Source organism: Suricata suricatta, chromosome 12 (assembly GCF_006229205.1).
Source record: "Suricata suricatta isolate VVHF042 chromosome 12, meerkat_22Aug2017_6uvM2_HiC, whole genome shotgun sequence".
In the NCBI taxonomy this organism is placed as follows: Eukaryota; Metazoa; Chordata; class Mammalia; order Carnivora; family Herpestidae; genus Suricata; species Suricata suricatta.
This window is the reverse complement of record NC_043711.1, coordinates 303,531-320,794: the sequence shown is the minus strand read 5'-3', so window position 1 is coordinate 320,794 and position 17,264 is coordinate 303,531. Positions and strand designations below refer to the sequence as shown.

Genomic DNA, 17,264 nt, shown 5'->3' with positions numbered 1-17,264 from the left:
GGGGGGGAGCAGAGAGAGAGCACGGCCTGGCTCCTGGACCTCCTCCCTCCCCCGCGCACCCGCCCGCCAGTTACTAGGCTCAGAAGCCCTTTGAGTTGGGACCTCGGCGTGGACCCTCCTGCCTTCCTGGGTCATGATACACGTGAGAGGCCGCTGTCTCCCTCGCATGCGAGAATGAGGGGCCGCCAGGGACCCGCGGCTCGTCCTGACGCCTGCTCTGAGGTCACTCGCCTTCCAGACAGACCGTCCCCGCTTTGGGGGTCCCGCTGACACTCTGGAAACCTGGCAGGGGACAGAATTCCCTCCCGCCTCCTGAGGGGCTGGCACTGCGGCGAGTCTCAGACCCGGGAACCCCTCCCGGGCTCTTCCGGGCTGCCACCGATGCCTCAGCTCGTCTGGGCGGTTCCCAAGGGTTCCCCAGGCTTCCGCATGCTTTCAAGAGACTGAATGCTTTTCCTTTCGCTTTTTAAAGATCTCGGCAAAATGCACATAACACAAAATGTACCGCTTTAGCCATTTCCATCTTCCCAGACTGACTCTGTCCCCATGAAGCACAGACCCCCCACCTCACCCCCGGCCCCCACCATCCACTCTCTGGCTCTGTGGACGGGACGCCTCTGGGGACCCCCTGCGAGTGGGGCCATGCAGGACGTGTCCTTCTGTGTCTGCGCACATGTCCTCCGGGTCCATCCCCGCGGTGGCAGGTGGCGGGACGTCCTTCCTTCCTGAGGCCAAATCGCATTCCGGCGCGTGGACGGACATCGTGTTTGTCCTTTGTCCACGGAGACCGCCGGGCCACTCCCCCCTCAGCTGCCGCCACACGTGTCTCCGTGGCCACGGGGTGCCACTATCTCTTCAAGCCCCTCTTTCCAGTTCTCCTGGGGACAGATCCAGGCGTAGAACTGCTGTGTCACCGCTGTTCTATGTTTAACTTCTCAAGAAACTTCTGTTCATTGTGTCAGTTAGGCTGAACACACAAAGGTCTGCTTCTCCACCCACATTCAGGGACCCCCAGGTGGCCCTGGTCACCGGGGGTGGGGTGGGGGTGGGGACATGGCCGTCTCTGCTCCACCTGACACCTGACGGCCCTTGGCTGGGGGGCGGGACGCGACTGTCCTGTGTGGGCAGCACCCCAGGGTCGGGGCCGGCAGGCACTCAGGCATCTAGCGCCGACACAGCGTATGGAATGGGGTGACCCCAGGAGCTCGGACGCTGCGCCCTGGAGGTTCCCTGCTGCTCCCCCCCTCAGCCCCTGTGCGGGCAGACATGGCACAAAGGAACCCCGGGGGGTTGCCGAGTGCTCTCCCGGAACTGGGGCGGGTGAGCCGGTATCACGTGACCCCGATGCCTGTGCCTCAGACCCTGGTTGGACGACAGGGTGGGGAGGCCCCGTGGATGTGACCTGTCAGCCCGGTCCCCCACCCCCAGGCACCGGGGCCACACACTGGCTCAAGCTGGGGAAGCCACTTCCTGTTGCTGAGGATTCCCCGTGGCGGCACCCACAGAACAGTATGTGGGGGACAGACAGACAGTGTTGGGGGAGGACATCACTTCTCTGCAGTCACTCTGTGTTTTGGGGGAAACTTCACAGGCCACGGAGCTGGGGGCATTATGGGGGTCAGAGGACAGTCTACTGAGACCAGAGAGCTGGCCCCACTGTGGATAGGTCTTCCAACCTAGAGGACTCATGAACGTCCCCCTCGGTGACGTGGCCTGTCTGCAGAGACGCACGGCTGGGCCACGGAAGCCGCAGAAGGGCACAGGCCACAGGGGAGCCCAGCCCTCTGCACCTCAGCTGGGTGCCGTGTGCACGGCCTGTGCAACTGTCCCAGGAGGTCCTGCCCAGAGGTGAGGGAAGGTTAACTGAGACGGGGACAAGGAGACTGTGTGGCGGGCAGGTTCTGGGACCTGGGACCCATCACTTTATGCAGCAGGGGGGACCTTGTCAAGGCTCCTGGGGCAGGGGTGACCCTGGGTGCCTGGGGGGCCCAGTGTCCTCAGGAAGCCCTCACCTCACAAGGGGGAGGCAGAGGGTCAGAGGCAGAAAGATGGGCAGACCCCAGGCCGCAGTGCCTCTGGAAGCCGGAAAAGGGAGGCTTCTATGGGTCCCCATGGGGGGGAGGGGAGGACCAGCCCTGCACGTGCCTGGGTGTTAGGACTTTGGAGCCCAGAGCTGTCAGAACCAGAGTGGTGCCCCCGCCCTGGAGGTTCGGACTCCGGGCCAGAGGGGAGCCCCTGACATTCATGGCGGGGCATGTCTGAGGCCCCAGCGGCGCCTCCCTGAAGGGTGGTGGTGGGGGCCCACCCTGGGACCCAGAACAGAGTAGGAATCCCAGATGCAGGGGCCTGGCCACGGGGGTGGGGTGGGGCGCTCTGCCCAGGCCTCACCTCCTCCCTCAGCCTGTCTCTGCTCTACCTGAAGAGCCCCTCCCCAGCCCTGCCCTCAGGGGCCCCCCAGCCCCGCCCCTGCCCAGCTACTTCAGGGCTGCCCTGCCTCCTGGGGGGGCACCATCTTCAAAACGCAGTTCTTGAACTAGCTCCCTGGGCTGGTCTGCCCAGAGGGGGAGCGGGAGGGGCTTGGAGGCCAAGGCGGAGGTGGGGGTCACTACCCCTGTGTGCCGAGACCTGGCACACCTGGCCCACCCCCATGCCTGTGTGGAGGGGAAACTGAGGCACGGGAGCTCTGGGGACCCCCCAGAGCCACACAGAGGACAGCTGCAGAGCTAGGATTTGGTCGTGTCCACACCCGCCCAGAATGATCTCATTTCCTGGGTGTGAGGCTGGGTGTATGCAGAGCCCAACCAGCGACCCCTCCAAGCTCCCTGGACACCGGGGGGTGGCTGACACTGTAGGGGGGCCACACGGGGGACCCGCTGGCCTCACCCACTGGACAGGCACTGAAGCTGGCACTGCTGGGCCGCCGGGCTGGGCGTACAGGGGACAGGCCACAGGGGCCCTGTCAGGCCTCTCCCTCACCAGGCGGGGGCTGTCCCTATAGGGCTGTAATTCAGGGATTTGCTGGGTGGGCCGTGGCAGGGGGGGGTTACAGAGACCCTCGTATTGGGTGCTCCCCCCTCAGAGCTGAAGCTCAGCGGGCCAGGACCCATGCCCCCCTCCTAAGCAGCCGCACCAGCTCAGACCAGCAGGCACAGTTACACCGCCGGGGGGGGGGGGGGGGGGGGGGGGGGGGGGGGGGGGGGGGGGGGGGGGGGCTGGGGTGGTGGCTGGTCTCCTCGGTTTGGGGCCCAAGGGTGTTTGGCAAAGTCTTAGAAGCAGGTTCGAGAGGGTTCCCGTTTCATCCCCAACTTTAGGCGCAGGAAACAGCCATCCCTCCAGGAAGACCAAAACAGGAAAGAGAAGCGTGGCCTCTGAAAATGCGTCCGCTCTGGAGATGGCGGGGGTGTGGTCGGCGGCTCTCCGGAGGTGAATTTAAACAGGACCCTACTTCCTAAGGGAAGAGGGGCTCAGGGAGGGGTGGCAGCCCCCGCAGGCAGGGCCGGGCAGGCGCACGGTGCCCGTGCCTGGCTCAGCCCTGGCCCTCACTGGCACAGATACGGGCTTCCCAGCACCTCGCCTTGGCATTGGTGTGGCGGGTCACCCGCGTGGCCTCCAGGACCTGCAAGAGGAGACACAGAGTCCCCATCAGGGTCCCGACCTCCGAGACATCTTCCCCCACTGCCTGCTGGCAGGAGAGACCAGACAGGAGTGAAGCGGGCCCGCCCTCCTCTGTCTCACACCCTCTGCGCCTGGTGAGCGTGCCGAGGGGCGTGCTGGCGCACGCTGAGACCCACGCGCGTCGACTGCCAGGGGTCTGGCATTTTGGACCCGGTTCAGACAGGAATCCACAAACCCACTGCAGCAGCTGCCTTCAGACGCTGTCGGAGGGGCCGCGCTCTGTCTGCCCCAGACCCTCGCGGTCTGGTAAAGAGGCGGCTCTCTCCCACAGTCTGTCCCGCGGCAGGCCCCCCGCAGGCACAGCAGGCCCCGCTGCAGGCAGACTCGGCTCCCGCACCAACAGAAAGGCACCCGACGGCTCAGCGGCCACGCCGAGGCCATGGCAGAGGCCACAGGGGCCCCTCGCCCCCGGGGGCACACTCACCTCTGAGTTGATGTGGTCCGAGGCACTGATGCTGGCATACTGCAGGGAAAGAGCGACGTCAGCGCAGAGCCCCGGAGCCGCACGCACAGCCCGCTGGGCCCCCACTGTGAGTGGAAGGGAAGGGGTCCTCGGCCACTGCGGTCCCCCCAGACTCAAAGCTATTCGCCACGCGCTCCCCCTGAGCTGCCTCCTCCATGAAGCCTCAAGGCTTCTTCTGCAAACTTCGTCATAACAGAGACGGCCCACGTTCACTGAGCCCTTGCAGCCTGGCCTGGATCGGGCTGTTCCTACGGTCACGCACATTTTACAGAGGAGGAAACTGAGGGTCAGAGAGGGACAAGCATTTGCCCAACATCACATGCCAGCAAGTGGCAGGGCTGGGACTTGAGCCGGGTCACTGGGCTCCCACTCTGTGCCCCAAGCCACCAGAGCAGGCTGTGAGCACCAGGCAGGTGAGGCGTGACTCTCCGGGTGCAGGGAGGAGGTGGCCTCATGGTTACACGGTGGGTAGGGAGTCAGGCCTGGGCTCCTGAGTCCCTGGGCAGGAGCTTGCACGAGCCGCCTGACCCTCGGCTCACGTGACTTCACTTTTTCTGAAAAGCACGTGGCCAGCCGTGGCTCTAAGGTAATACAGGCGTGGCGCACGCAGAGCCCTGGGCACGTCACACACACGTGTGCTGTGGAGTGATGACCGTGAGGACACAGTACGATAATAACAATGATATTGATAAGCTGTCACTGTTGTCCTCAAAGCAGAGCCCTGTCCTTCAGACTGACTCGGGGGGGGGGCCTCATGGTGGGGACCTGGCTTGGGGGCCTCTGACCAAGGGACGTGCATTCCGCACTCCCCGTGAGGGGACACAGGCACAGCCAGGTTCTACCTGAGTCTCCATCAGCCCTCCTGTAACCCTAACGGGGTAGGGGGTCGGGCTTCAGTCTGGCCTGGGGGTGGGGGTGGGGGTGGGGGTGGGGGTACCCAGCCTCGGGACTCACCCGCTGCTCCTTCCTTTTCTCCTGCTCAGGAGCAGCCTTGGCCGGGGCCTCCTCCGTCTCCGCCACACCTGACAGGTGGATGGGGCTGACGAAGAAGTGTGACTCGGACACGGAGTAGCTGCCGGTGACGCCTGTGGGCGAAGGGGGAAGAAGGGGCGTGAGGGAGGTCGCGGGAGACTCGGGCGTCTCTGGCCAAGAAGCCAGGTCAGTGAAGGAAGGAGGTGAACGGACGGACAGACAGACAAAGCATGGTTAGCTGGGGAAACGAACAGACGGATCAAATAACCCCGTCAGGACAAACTGGGCCAACAGTGACTAGAGGAAGCATCATGGCGGCGAAGAGAGGCAGCAACATCCTCAAACCTTCGCACCTGCTAACGAGGCGGCCCCCCACGGCGACGGTGCCGCCCATCTCCAACTCCGCAGCCCAGGCGGAGCCCGGCAGGTCGGCCGGAGTGGCCCCCAGCCGGCCCCCTCCCCACAGCTCCGAGCCCAGAAGCCCGCCCCTGCCAGGCCCCGCCCCTGCCAGGCCCCGCCCCTGCCAGGCCCCTCCTCCCCAGAAGGTCCAGTCCCACCCCCAGACACCCCCTCCTCACCGGAAGCCGCGGAGGAGCTCCGGGAGTCCTCGGCCTCCTCGGCCTCCTCCTCGGGCGGAGGGGAGAAGACCTCGGGGAAGAGCGCCAGCCTCCGCTCCGCGGCCACCTCCCGCTCGCGCTGCAGGACGCTCTCCACCTCCTTCTCCAGCAGCTCGGACGAAGGGGATCTTTGCAGCCTAGACGCCAGGATCCCCCCGACCTCCCAGCCTGGCGGGCTGCGGACCTCGGCCTGCAGGGGCCCCTCTGGGACCCTGAACCGCAGGGGCTGCAGGCGGAAACACTCCCGTCGAATGACACCTCCGTGGGCTCGCGGGGGTCCCTCGCGGGGCTTGGAGCACTGCGACTTTGCGCCTGGTGGTTTTCCAGAGGATTCCGAGAGATGCCACTGAGGCCCTGCGGCCTTTGGAGAGCTCACAGCCTTGGCCTCCTCTGCAGAGGGACCCCCAGGCTTGCCATATGCGTGGAAGGCTGGGTGTGCCGGCCGGTCCTCCCTCCTCACCTCTGCCGCAGGGCGGGCCGCACCGGCCTCCGGGGCCAGGCCGAGGATGCAGTCTGAGCTGAGGGCTCTCTTGAGCGCAGGCTGGGGACCCACGGACGCCCCGGTGGGGGCGGATGGCTGGCCCGCCTTCAGGCCCTCCCGCCGCCGGTGGTCTTCCTCTCGCTGGGTCTCCTGCGCCAAGTCCCGCCGCACGTAGAGTGACGGGCGCCCTCTGTCCCGCCGCGGGCTCGAGGCCAGGCTCACCTTGGCCAGCAGCGGCCTGGCGGGTATCTCCACCAGCTCCTGCTGGCTGGCTGCCTGCCGCAGCCCCCTCTGCTCCCGCAGGGCCGCCTCTCGCTCCTGGGCCAGCCGGATCTCCCGCTCGATGGGTGTCTCCCCTGGGGGCTCTGGGGACCCCCCTGGGGACTGGGAGCTACGGTCGCCCACAGCCTGGGCACCGGCCGCCCCCTTGTCTCCCGTGACCACCACCGTCACCTGGGGTCTCAGTGGGGCAGCATACCCGTTGGCCAGGGGCGGCCCGGCGGGGGCCTTGGGTGCCTGGCGGATGCCAGGCGGGCCCCACACAGGGGCCACCCCGGCTGGAAGGTTCGGAGGTGCCCTTGCACCGGCCTGCTCCAGACTCACGAACTGCTGCCTGGCCGCCAGGAAGTCAATCTGCTCTCTGTCCACCGTGTGTTCCTCCAGGGGCCCAGACGGAGCTTGGCCAGGGCTCCTGGGGTCCCAGGGCGCAAGGCTGCCCCGGAGCGTGGCCACCGTGCCGCCCTTCCTGAGCGCCTGGCCCTGGATGACCGCGCGGCGCTCCTGCTCCAGGCTTCGCGGCTGCGTGGGCTGGGTGGCCCCTGTGTCCAGGTGGCAGGCCTGCGCCTCCTTGTCCTTGTCACCCTCCCAGCAGAGCCTCCACGGGGATGGCCGGCCCCGTGCCTCAGGGAAGGCACATGGGCTCCAGGACGCCTTCCGCCCGGCTGCATTCGGCCAGGCCTCTCGGTCAGCAGGCCGGGCCTGTGGCTGGTCCTGGTCCCAGCTGCTGGCTTCAGGCCCCACGTCCACCAGCTCAAACGTGTAGCCAGTGCCCTCCTCAAGGCCCAGGCCGGCCACACGGGGCGAGTGAGGGATGCTGAAGATGGGGTATCTGGTCACTCGGTCCATGGCCTGGGGGACTCAGCGCCCACGGCTCCCAGGCCGCAGATGCTCGGGGCTCACTGCAGGAGAAGGGAGCAACGGCCACAGGTCAGAGGCTGGGCCCCAGCCCCTCTCTCTCGGGGAGACGTGTGATTTCTTTTCCCTTGAAGGCCAAAGTCCTGGCCAAAGGGCCCCTGTGGTTGGTTCGGGGATGGACATGTGACCCTGCCTGCCAGTCGGAGCACTCTGCCCTCTGGCCCCTGTGGTTGACTGGGGGTGGCGGGGAGGACACGGGACCCGCCTGCCAGTGACCCAAAATCCTGATCCTGAAACTTTGCAATTACCCTGGAAAATCGGTCCCTCTTCCCACTGCTCTGTTACGCTGCAAACTGCTGGGGGCCCTACATGTCCCCTCGTGGGCACAGCCGGCCTGAGAGCAGCGGCGCTGCCAACAGCCATCCTTAAAAAGTGCCGTTTGAACCCCTGGATCCAGCCACACCTGCATCTCGCTCCCGTACCGACTCACTCAGCAGCCTGCCCCGAGAGCGTCTGCCGCTCCCAGAACCCTGTGACCGCCTCCCACCCAGCCCACCGCGGCCAGACCCAGAGCCGCCCCAGGAGCCCCGGGCCACCGCACGTGAGGCTTCCTTCTGTGATTTCTTTCATTGGCGGGCCTGCCCCTCACTAAGAGTTGTCAGGTGGGGAAACTGAGACCCGGAGAGCGAAGCTGGCTGGCAGGGACTCCAGTCTCCTGGCTCCCGCATCCTGGTTCCCTCCCCTACACCTGCCTAGAGGGACACTTAGCCCCTCCCAGACAGTCCCCCGCCTCAGTGCCATATAGCAGGACAGCCTAGGGATCGCCTTGGACCTTGTCCTGCTGGGCCAGGAGATACCACACCCTGATCCAGCGTCCCAGGGGCCCTGGCACCTTTCCAAGCATTGGGGTTCTGCTGAGCACAGCTCTGGGAGTCCTCTCCTCAAAGGGCACCTGCTCTCCTGGCCACCCCAGATGCAGCCAGCCTCAGCACAAACCCCCAAACTTCACAGGGGTCCCTACCTCAGTCCTCCTCCCCCTCCTCATCCTGCAGCTCCTCTACAGCCTTCCTAGCTACAGCCCACATGACACCTACTCCGGGGAGCCCCCCAGATTGCCCCTGTCCTTGGATCCTGCTGTCTGAGCATCTCCTGCTGCTTGGCCCAGCATCCAATGTGGGCTTCGCCTGTCCACCGCCAGGGAAAGGAAGACTTGCAGGCCCCCTCCTTGTCTCCATCTGCCAGTTCTATCAGAATCTACTGCACTGAGGCCACCTTGCTTGTGAAAGCTGCAGTCCTAAAGAGGAAAACGCAGCCCCTCCCTGAGCTGGAGAAGTGGGATCAAGCAACATAAAATTGACCATGGGAACCATGTTCTAACACGTATGACGCGAGTTTTCATATGTGTCAAGTACAGAAACCGTAATTAGAAAAACAAGAGGTAAAAACAAGCGAGACTGGGTAGTAAATGGCAGCCGAATGGCCGCACCCAGGACCACACAGTCCCCAGGAGCTGCTGTCCCTGAGTCACAAGGTGGATGCGTCTATGAAAGGGGAGTAAGTGTATTTGAGACTTGTCTTCTGCTGCGTGAAGCCCTCAGCCCAGGACCCTCTTTGGCTGGACTCAGAGGACTGCACCCCGCTGCGGCCCAGAGCCCGGTATACAGCAGGGGCTTAATAGAGCCTGGCTGCACCAAGCATGTTCTCTGCACACACTGCTCGTTCCAGGTGTCCAGGGCCTGGGTGTCAGGGTCTGGCTGACCCTGCCGGCCTCCCCTCCAAGCTCAGAGCCTGGTGCTGACCCCGAGGGCTGGGCAGACCTGTCCCCGGGCCCTGGAGCTCCCCAGGGCGGGCGGGCGTGTGACGGGTGACGTGGAAGTGTTTGCTGAGTGGGCAGGTGGAGGTTCATCCAGCAGGATTTATACGCCACTTAAGACATTAACTCCGGGGGTGGGGGGGGGAACCTGCCCAGAGGGAGTCCGTCTCCCTGTCGCATGGGGCCTGGGTGGGGGCACTGTCTCCTCGGCCCATTCATTCCTCTTAGGTGAGTCATTAAGGCCACTATGTGGGGCTCAGGCTGGGTCTTGGGTTCAAGGCCCCACGGCCCCGCCAGCTTGTACCTCTGGCTCAGTGTCCACACCTGGCTGTAGGCAGAATCCACGGCACTTGGCTTCACCCTGAAAGTCTGCCATGTAGCCAGTATACAGTAGGCACCAGATAAACGCTCTCATGGTGGCTGCTGATATTCTTTAAATGCTGGACCCTCCGCTGCTCTCAGGGTGACCCTGGGGCAGGTGTCCTCTCTTGCAGCACCCCAGTGTCCCCGTCTGTAAGTTGGACGCTAATGCCCCCGCGTGGGGCCTGAGGAGGTGAAAGCCCAGGGGGGACAGTCAGCCTTTTGGGGACCTCAGAGGCCCTGCACAAATGAGTGGCGGTAACCGCCCCCTGCGTCCTCCCCTGGCCCCTCGCGCACAGAGCGGCCACACCAGCATCTCCCATCCTTTGTACGAGCCCGGGATGAGGGGGCCATTCCTGTCCCCAGTTAAGAGCAGAGGGAACAGAAGCCCAGAGAGGGCAAGCTGCTCTCCCGAGGTCACACAGCCAGCCACAGAACAACAGGTCCTGAAGCCTGAACCTCCCCTCCCAGGAAGCCCCCTCACTGCTCCTTCCCAGCCCTACCCCCTATCATATCCATGCCGGACTGAAACTGGGTTTATGGCCCCTGGTGCCACACATCTGCTTCCTCATCACCAGCCTCTTGCCCTTGGGCAAGGCCCGTTGGAAGGGCAAGGCTCAGCCAGGGCAAGGTCACACAGCAAGGAGGGACCTCCCAGGGCCCCGGCTGCACCTGGGAGGCACCTGGACTCTGCCCTAGTCACACAGGCCCAGCCGGGCCTCTCACAAGGCCACTCCCTCCCACCCCATGTCCCAACCAGACCCTGCACCCAGCTGGGCCCAGGGGCGGAGGTGAGGACTGCGGACCTCCCTCCCTGCCCCCCGCGGATCCCACAGGTGAGCACAGGCTGCTGCCCGGCATGCACAGCCCCGTCCCAGAAACAAAGCCCACTCCACACGGGAAGCCCCCTGCCCCCCACAGTGAGTCCCCGGACTCACGTGCTGGCTCCTGGCCCCCCCCCAGCCTCCGAGCCTGGCTCTGGTGCTGCCGACGGGACAGAGACGGGCGTCCTGGTGCCCTGCCCACAGGTTGCCAGGGGACAGGGCCCCGCCTGGGGAAGCAGGTGGACCCCCTCCTCCCTGGCCCCACCTGGACGCGGGCAACAAAGTCCAGAGGAGGAGGGAGAAATATGATACTGGGCAGGGCGGAGGGCAGGCGCCATGCCCACTGCCCGCCGTCCCCGGGCCCCCAGGCCTCCAGCCCACAGAGCCGAAACTCGCTGGAAAGCTCCTTCCAGCTGCTGTAAGGCTCTCCAGCACCCCACAGAGGGGGTGTCATGCAGCAGGACCTGAACCAGCCCCCTGGCCCGTGCCCCAGACTCAGCCCACCGACCCCAAAGAGCCCCTTTCCAGGGCATGCCCAGCCTGCTAGTCCTGGGGGGTTCCACCGGGTCTGGGTTCGAATTCCACTTGCCCCTCTGGACCTTTCCTGTCTCTGAAATGGGCGCATCACCAAACAGGGAGGACTCCCTGGGTCACTTCTACATAAAGGACCCAGAGTGCCAGGAAATGCTGGCAGGGTGGGCGAGGCCCAGGCCCCACTGACAGACAGGGCCCCCGGGACTCCACATGGGCCACAGGCCCGCCAGCGCTCAGACATCCTGCCTGGTTCTCGGTCAAGGTGAAGAGAACCGGCGGGGCTGTGGGCCCCTAGCATCTCTGTGAGAGTGGAGCGCTCGGCCTGCGGTCAGCCCACAGGGTGGGGACACGGTGGGCGGGGCTTTAGCCCCTGCTCTGGGGGTCTGTCCTGACCGCCTCTTGCCTGGCTGCGGGGACCCTCTACCACCAGTCTCTTCTTCCCTCAAACAGCCTGCCGAAGGGCAGAGTGTCAGTGGTGGGATTTGAACCTGAGTTCCCTGCTCCCCCCCACTTATACACTGCAGTCTGCTGTTCATACAGGGAAACTGAGGCCCCGAAAGGGCAGAGACGGGGTCACCCAGCATGTTGGGACACTGTGGAGTCAGGGAGACCCAGATTGAGGAGGCCTTTGATGCAGGATTCCTAAAGCCCCTTGTACAGATAGGCAAATTGAGGTCCAGCAACTTCCAAGACCGCCTAGTGAGACAAGTGGGGGGTGGCAGTCTCTAAACCCTGCCTGTCTCCCAGGGACCCGCCTCTCAGCAGAGCTTGAGGATACCCAGCGCCGGCAGGGAACCAGAGGGCCCCACAGCTAACCGCGGGCCAGGCCTGCCACAGCAGCTGCCCCCTCGTCGCCAGGCCTTACCTCCCCAGGTGCTGCTCAGGTGGGTGCAGGTGCAGGTGGGCCCTCGGCCGATGCCCCACCCACGGCGCCGGGGGGGGGGGGGGGGGGGAGGCCAAGGCAGGACCAGGCTGTGAATGGAAGCCGGCTCCCTCCGGCCTCCTTTTATGGCGGGGCCGCTGCTGGGCCCGCCCCCAGCGCGGCCACACCCTCCCGCCCAGGTGAAAGCCAAGAATCCAGGGCCTGGGGCTGTTCACACTGTTTATTTGCTTCTCTGGGAAAGTCAAGAACATCAGGGCCTTGTCACACATCAAAAGCGGAGGGGCACTTCAGCGGAGGCTCACAGCTCTAGGACTCAAGGAGGAAGAGGGGGTCCCACGGCCACTGCCCAGGGTCACCTCAGATGGGGCCTCTCCCCCTGCCGCCAAGGGGCGGCGCTGAGTCAGGGTCCAGGCTGCAGCCAGAGGCGGCCCCTGCACCTGCCCTGGGCGCCAGGTAGGGGGCCCCTGGGGGAGGGGCCGAGGCGGGGCCTCACCGGCCACAGCCCCCACGTGAGGGTCTATGAGCGTGTGCACGAACGTGCCTCTGGAGGCGAGCGTGGCTGCAACCGGGGGAGATTGGTGGGCACATCCAGGTGTCGGCTGCCCGCAGGAGGGGAACCTCCCCACCCCTCCCGGCGGGAAGGGGACAGGCTCGCATCGGGCGGGGCAGCAAATGGGGGGCTCCTGCTGAGAAAGCCCCCCTCCTCGCCCCAGGCTGCGTGCTCCCCGCCACTGCCAGAAATGTGCCGAGCCCAGTCGAGTGGCAGTGGCCTCATCTCTCGGGTATGGTTGGAGGGGCCCAGCGCCCTGGTCCAAGCAGGTCCTGGGCAGCCCCCCAGGGTCCCCAAATTAGCACCAGGAGGAAGAAGGGCCCAGTGGGAGTGGGAGCTCAGGACAAGAAGCGGCTCGTGTGGCCCGGCCTTGTGCAAGGGGACACTCGAAGAGCCTGCAGGAGGCTGCGCAGTGGTCACAGACCCCTCCCCCGCGGGGGCGTGTCCCTGGGGCTCTCCGTTCCCAGGCTCCGGCATCCACCGGCCACGCCCAAAGAGAGCATGAGGGTAGGGGTGCACCAGGCCGGAGGTACCCAGAGGGGCCTTGCTTCTTTCCAAGACCTTGAACCTGACCTCTGACCAAGACTCCTCAAAGAGGCACGGCCTCACCCCAACTGGCCTGGATACGGCCGCCAGAGCTTTGGCCGGGAAACCCCCCTTGCAGGGGCTAAGCGGGGACAGAGCGGACGCCCAGGAACCCTCTCCGGCAGGACGTCCCCTCGGGGACCTCATTGGAGGTGGCAGGAAGGCACAGGCAGGAGGCCCAGAGGGCGGCTGGCTGGCCAGGGGCTGCACCGAAGCCCCGGGTCACCCCAGCCAGGACCGCTGTGGGTGGAGCTGCCGTGTCGTTGTGGGGGGGGGGCTGCCCTTCGCTTCAGGAAACGTGGGTCTGTCCATGTCTCTCTCCTACCAGGCGTAGGTGCACGGCTCAGTGGTTTCAGGGATGTCGGGGGTGGTGATGGGCTGTGGAACCCCTGTCCCTCTCTTTGCATTGAAAGAGCCCTCGGAAGGACCATGTGACAACCGCGTGTCCGGGGCCCGTGCTTGTGGGTGGAGGGCGGGCAGGCGCCGGGTCGGGCCGGTGGGTGACTGTGGTGTGGAGGGCGGGGCGGGGGCGGGGGGCTGGGCGCCTCACATGATGGAGCAGCATTTACAACGCTGCTTCTTCGTGTCCAGGTCCTGGGGGTCGCTGGCGGGGGCCTCGGGCCCCACCTGGTTCTCCTCCCTGGAGGCGGCGGCCTTGGGGGGCTCCACCGCGCTGCCGTTGGGCGGGGCGGGCTCCCTGGGCTCCGCGGCGTCCTCGATGACCACCAGCTCGGCCGTGATGGTGTCCTGCAGCCCCAGCACCTTCTGGCTCTCGGCCTCGTCCTCCACGTTCTGGTAGCCCATAAAGATCATGGTGACCGGGGGCTCCTGGCCCGGCTGGACGCCCGGCGGGCCCGACGTGGCCTCTCCCGGCTGCGCCTGCACGCCCGTGATCTCCCGCCTGGAGGGGGTGCTCTGTGCCGCCTCCTTGGGCGCCCCCCGGGCCTCCGCCGCCCCGGCCGTGGACCCCGCCTCGCTCAGCGTGACCTCGTCCGCCTTGTGGATGAGCTCGTCTACCTCGGAGGAGCTCAGCGGGTGGATCCCGTTCTCCGTGGTGCCGTCCACGGCGTGGACCACTGGCAGGGGGGAGACAGACACACGGGGTGAGCTGGCGCGCGCTCCGAGGAGGGGCGGCCTGGCGAGGCTGCGGGCCACCCTCCCGGGGTAAAGAGGAATAGGAAACTGAATCACACGCTTAAAACCAACTGACATTCAAAGCTGCCTGTTGGGGCCCCTGCCCCTCCCCCCCGCGCACGGATGAAGATTTACAGGCACAGAAGCGCGTGTTGGAAACCGGGAAAGACTGGAATTCAGTGACTGGGGCCTGCGTCCGCCTGCATCTTGCAGCGTTACCAGGCGACAGGATCCCAGGCGGCTTCAGAGCATGGACACGGCCAGCCCTCGGTCACACAGCCGGCCGGGTCTGGACCTGGCTCTCCTGGTCTAAGTGTGTGTCCCTCCCATGGGTAGTTTCGGAGGGGACTTCCTTCCTCGGATCCCTGTGGTCGACCCTGGGTTAAAGTTTAGTTTGGTCACTCAGTCTCCTGACCCCCCCGGACTCGGTCACTCACAAGGACACCCAGCCCCTCTGGACATCCCGGGCCTGGTGTGCCCCTCCCCCCACATCTGAAAGGAAGACGGGAAATGTGTTCAGTGTCTGGTCCGTGCTGGAGCCCCGAGGGCAGGGCTGCAGCCTGGGAGGGGTCCCTGCCATGCTGTGGCGCCAGCCCCGCAAACTCCTGGAAACACAGCTGCCCGTGGGGGGGCACCCGAGGGACCTGCCTCCTCTGGGGCCAAGGGTCAGGGCTCCAGTTGCCGGCTTCTGGCCAGAAGAAAAGTACTTTCTACTTTCAGTTTCCAAATCCCTGGGGAGGGGTGTCCACACCTCAAGGCCCTGCAGTAACTCTGGGCTGGAGGCCCAGAGGGTGGGGTGTGTCTGGGGTTACACAGAATCCCGCCGAGTGGTTCCCACTGGCCGCAGCCCCCTGAGATAGGAATCGAGCCCTCGGCTGCCATGGAAACGGCTCACCTTCCCATTGCTAGGCAACCAGAGTCCAGTTTGGCGGGTCCAGAATCCTGCGGGGCTGGGCCAGGCCGGGCTCTGTGAGGACCTCCCGCAAGGCCAGGCATCGCCTCTGCCCTCCGCCCCGCAAGGTCACCCCTGTCCAGGGGGCAAGGCAGCTGGGATGTGCCCAGGCTACACGGCTGGCGAGAGTGGGGATGGGGGCTCCACCCACCCAGGTCCATGTGCCCCAACCATGGCAGAGCTGGGCTGTGAGTGGGCCCCTTTCCTAGCGGCCTGGATGCCACAGAGACGGAGCAGCCTCCAAGACCCTGAGAGAGATCACCTCACAACCACCAAGATGGCTTCAGGAATAATAACAACTTGAAGAGAGGCAGTTAAAGGCATCGCAGAAGGTGTGGGGAGCCGGGGCCCTGTGCATGGCTGGTGGGAAGGGGAGATGGGGTGACTCTGGCAGAACAGGCCACGGCAGGTGCTCCTGGGGGCTCAGGGGGTTGAGCACTTGACTTCAGCTTTAGGTCATGGCCTCTCGGTTCGTGAGTTCGACCCCCACATCGGGCTCTGTGCTAACAGCTCAGAGCCGGAAGCCTATTTTGGATTCTTTGTCTCCCTCTCTCTCTCTGTCCCTCCCCGCTTGTGTGCACTCTCTCGCTCTCTCTTAAAAATAAATCAACATTTAAAGAGAAAAAGAAAGAAAACACCCCAGCAGTTCCTCCAAGGGTTAAACACAAGCTCCCCACGTGACCCAGAGAGGCATGCCTTGGTATCAAGAGAAGCGAAAACATACGCCCATACAGAAACTTGTGCAGCGTTCTAAAACCAAAGAGGCGCCAATACCCAGACAGCCACCCGCTGATGGCTGGAGAAAGAAAATGGGATCTGTCCCAACAACGGAATATTCTTCGGCCATACAGTCTGAACGCGGACGGCCCCTGAACACACGACACTCAGGAAACCAGATACAAAAGGCCACAGTGTGAGTCCACACGTGTGAAACGTCCAGAACAGCCTCATCCACAGACAGGAAGGGGGTTGGATGCCATGGTGGGGAGAGGGGGTGATGGGCTTCTATTTTGGGGAACGGAAATGTTCTGCAATTAGAACGTAGAACATGGAGAACAAACCCAAGCCCACTGGACTGCGTGCCGGTGTGTCCGCGCTGGACCCCTGCTCCGAGTGGCGCGCTGGGCAGGGACGGCCCTCGGGGACCCGCGAACAATGGTTGGCCTTAGTTTTGAACATAACTGTTTAATGTCTTCTTAAAACATATTTTGTTTACTAAAGTGGGTCTGTCTCCTTTTTCCTCCCGTTATAGTGACTGCTGCCCGCGCTCCCCTCCCCGGGGCTACTTGTATCCACAGGCCAGGCCAAAATCAGCAGAAGTTTAAATGGCAAAAGATTTATGAAATTGCTGTCTAAATCCTGACGGATAACACAGTTTAAAAGAAAGGTTTTCTGACCTAAAAACAAAGAAGAGTGAATTTTATGGCTTGTAAATTATTTAGAGAGACAGACAGACGTGTTGGCACTTTTGACCAAGGTCGCCCTGCTCCTCCCAGCCGGGCTTCCTGCTGGGGGTCTCTCATGCCCAGTCCCCTCCCGGCCACCAGAGGGAACTCCCGACGCCGACGCCGCACCAGATCTCGGCCCTGCTCACCGCCCCCTCCGAGGCTTCACCTGCCGCCGCCTCCGCTCTGCACCAGCCTCACTGGCTCCTTCCAGCCTGGCAAATTCCATCCCACCACAGAGCCTTTGCACATGCTGTGGCCTCTGTGAGGCACACTGTCCTTGCGCACTGCCGTGCATCCACTGAGCCCCTGCTCTCTTCTTCGGAGGACCCTCCCCAGCCCCCCCCCTCCCGCCGCTAGACCCCCTCCGCATCTCTGGAGGTCTTGTCATCTTCACCACAACAATAATTATTTAAATTTACTTGTGAGCTCCAGCCTGAAGGGCCGGGCCCACGGGTGAGGTGTTTTCCTCAGACACAGCCCCGTCCCTCCCTGATTCCACCTCCAGAGCCCAGCCTAGGACCCCAGGTCAGGTACTGAATGGTCCCTAAGCCGACAGTGGGCTGGGGGGTGAGACCCTTCCCAGAGCAGCGCGCTGCGTAAGGAGGCGGGGCCTGGGGCGGGGGAGGGGCCGCATACCTTTGGTCTCGTCTTCGTAGACCTTGATGCCCTGAGGGAGCGGCTCCCGAGGGAGCAAGGTGGTGCTGGATAGCACCCTGGTGGCCCCCGTCACCTTGTCCTTCTCCACCGTGATCTCCACCGAGTACATGGCTGGCACGGGAGGCAGGGGTTAACCAAGGCCGCCTGCCCACGCGCCCCCCCCCCCCCCGCCGCCGCCGGAG

General features: G+C 64.6%; 2 protein-coding genes and 1 long non-coding RNA gene across 5 annotated transcripts in view; 1 reads left to right on the top strand and 2 right to left on the bottom strand.

The window, feature by feature from the left end:
* Window positions 1-3,252: 3,252 nt before the first annotated feature.
* MISP (mitotic spindle positioning) lies at window positions 3,253-11,751 on the bottom strand. 3 transcript variants are annotated; one of them, XM_029917510.1, is made up of 5 exons: window positions 11,739-11,751; window positions 5,689-7,386; window positions 5,093-5,223; window positions 4,100-4,138; window positions 3,253-3,616 (listed from the first exon to the last, which is right to left on the bottom strand). In XM_029917510.1, exons 2-5 carry the CDS (start codon window positions 7,331-7,333, stop codon window positions 3,527-3,529), a joined length of 1,905 nt encoding a protein of 634 aa, XP_029773370.1. In that variant the 5' UTR covers window positions 7,334-7,386; window positions 11,739-11,751; the 3' UTR covers window positions 3,253-3,526. The 3 variants fall into 3 exon arrangements, with proteins under 3 accessions (XP_029773370.1, XP_029773369.1, XP_029773371.1); XM_029917509.1 differs by lacking the exon at window positions 11,739-11,751 and adding an exon at window positions 10,454-10,512; XM_029917511.1 differs by lacking the exon at window positions 11,739-11,751 and having other exon boundaries at window positions 5,689-7,387.
* A 207-nt stretch (window positions 11,752-11,958) lies between these two features.
* Window positions 11,959-17,264, bottom strand: part of PALM (paralemmin) — a 14,420-nt gene continuing 9,114 nt past the window's right edge. The window contains 2 exon segments of the mRNA XM_029916969.1: window positions 11,959-13,967; window positions 17,062-17,193. Coding sequence (XP_029772829.1) covers window positions 13,438-13,967; window positions 17,062-17,193 — 662 coding nt within the window. The 3' untranslated portion in view covers window positions 11,959-13,437.
* Window positions 14,942-16,390, top strand: LOC115273740. Its single transcript, XR_003900923.1, has 3 exons — window positions 14,942-15,309; window positions 15,597-15,890; window positions 16,230-16,390. It is a non-coding gene; the product is annotated as an uncharacterized LOC115273740 (long non-coding RNA).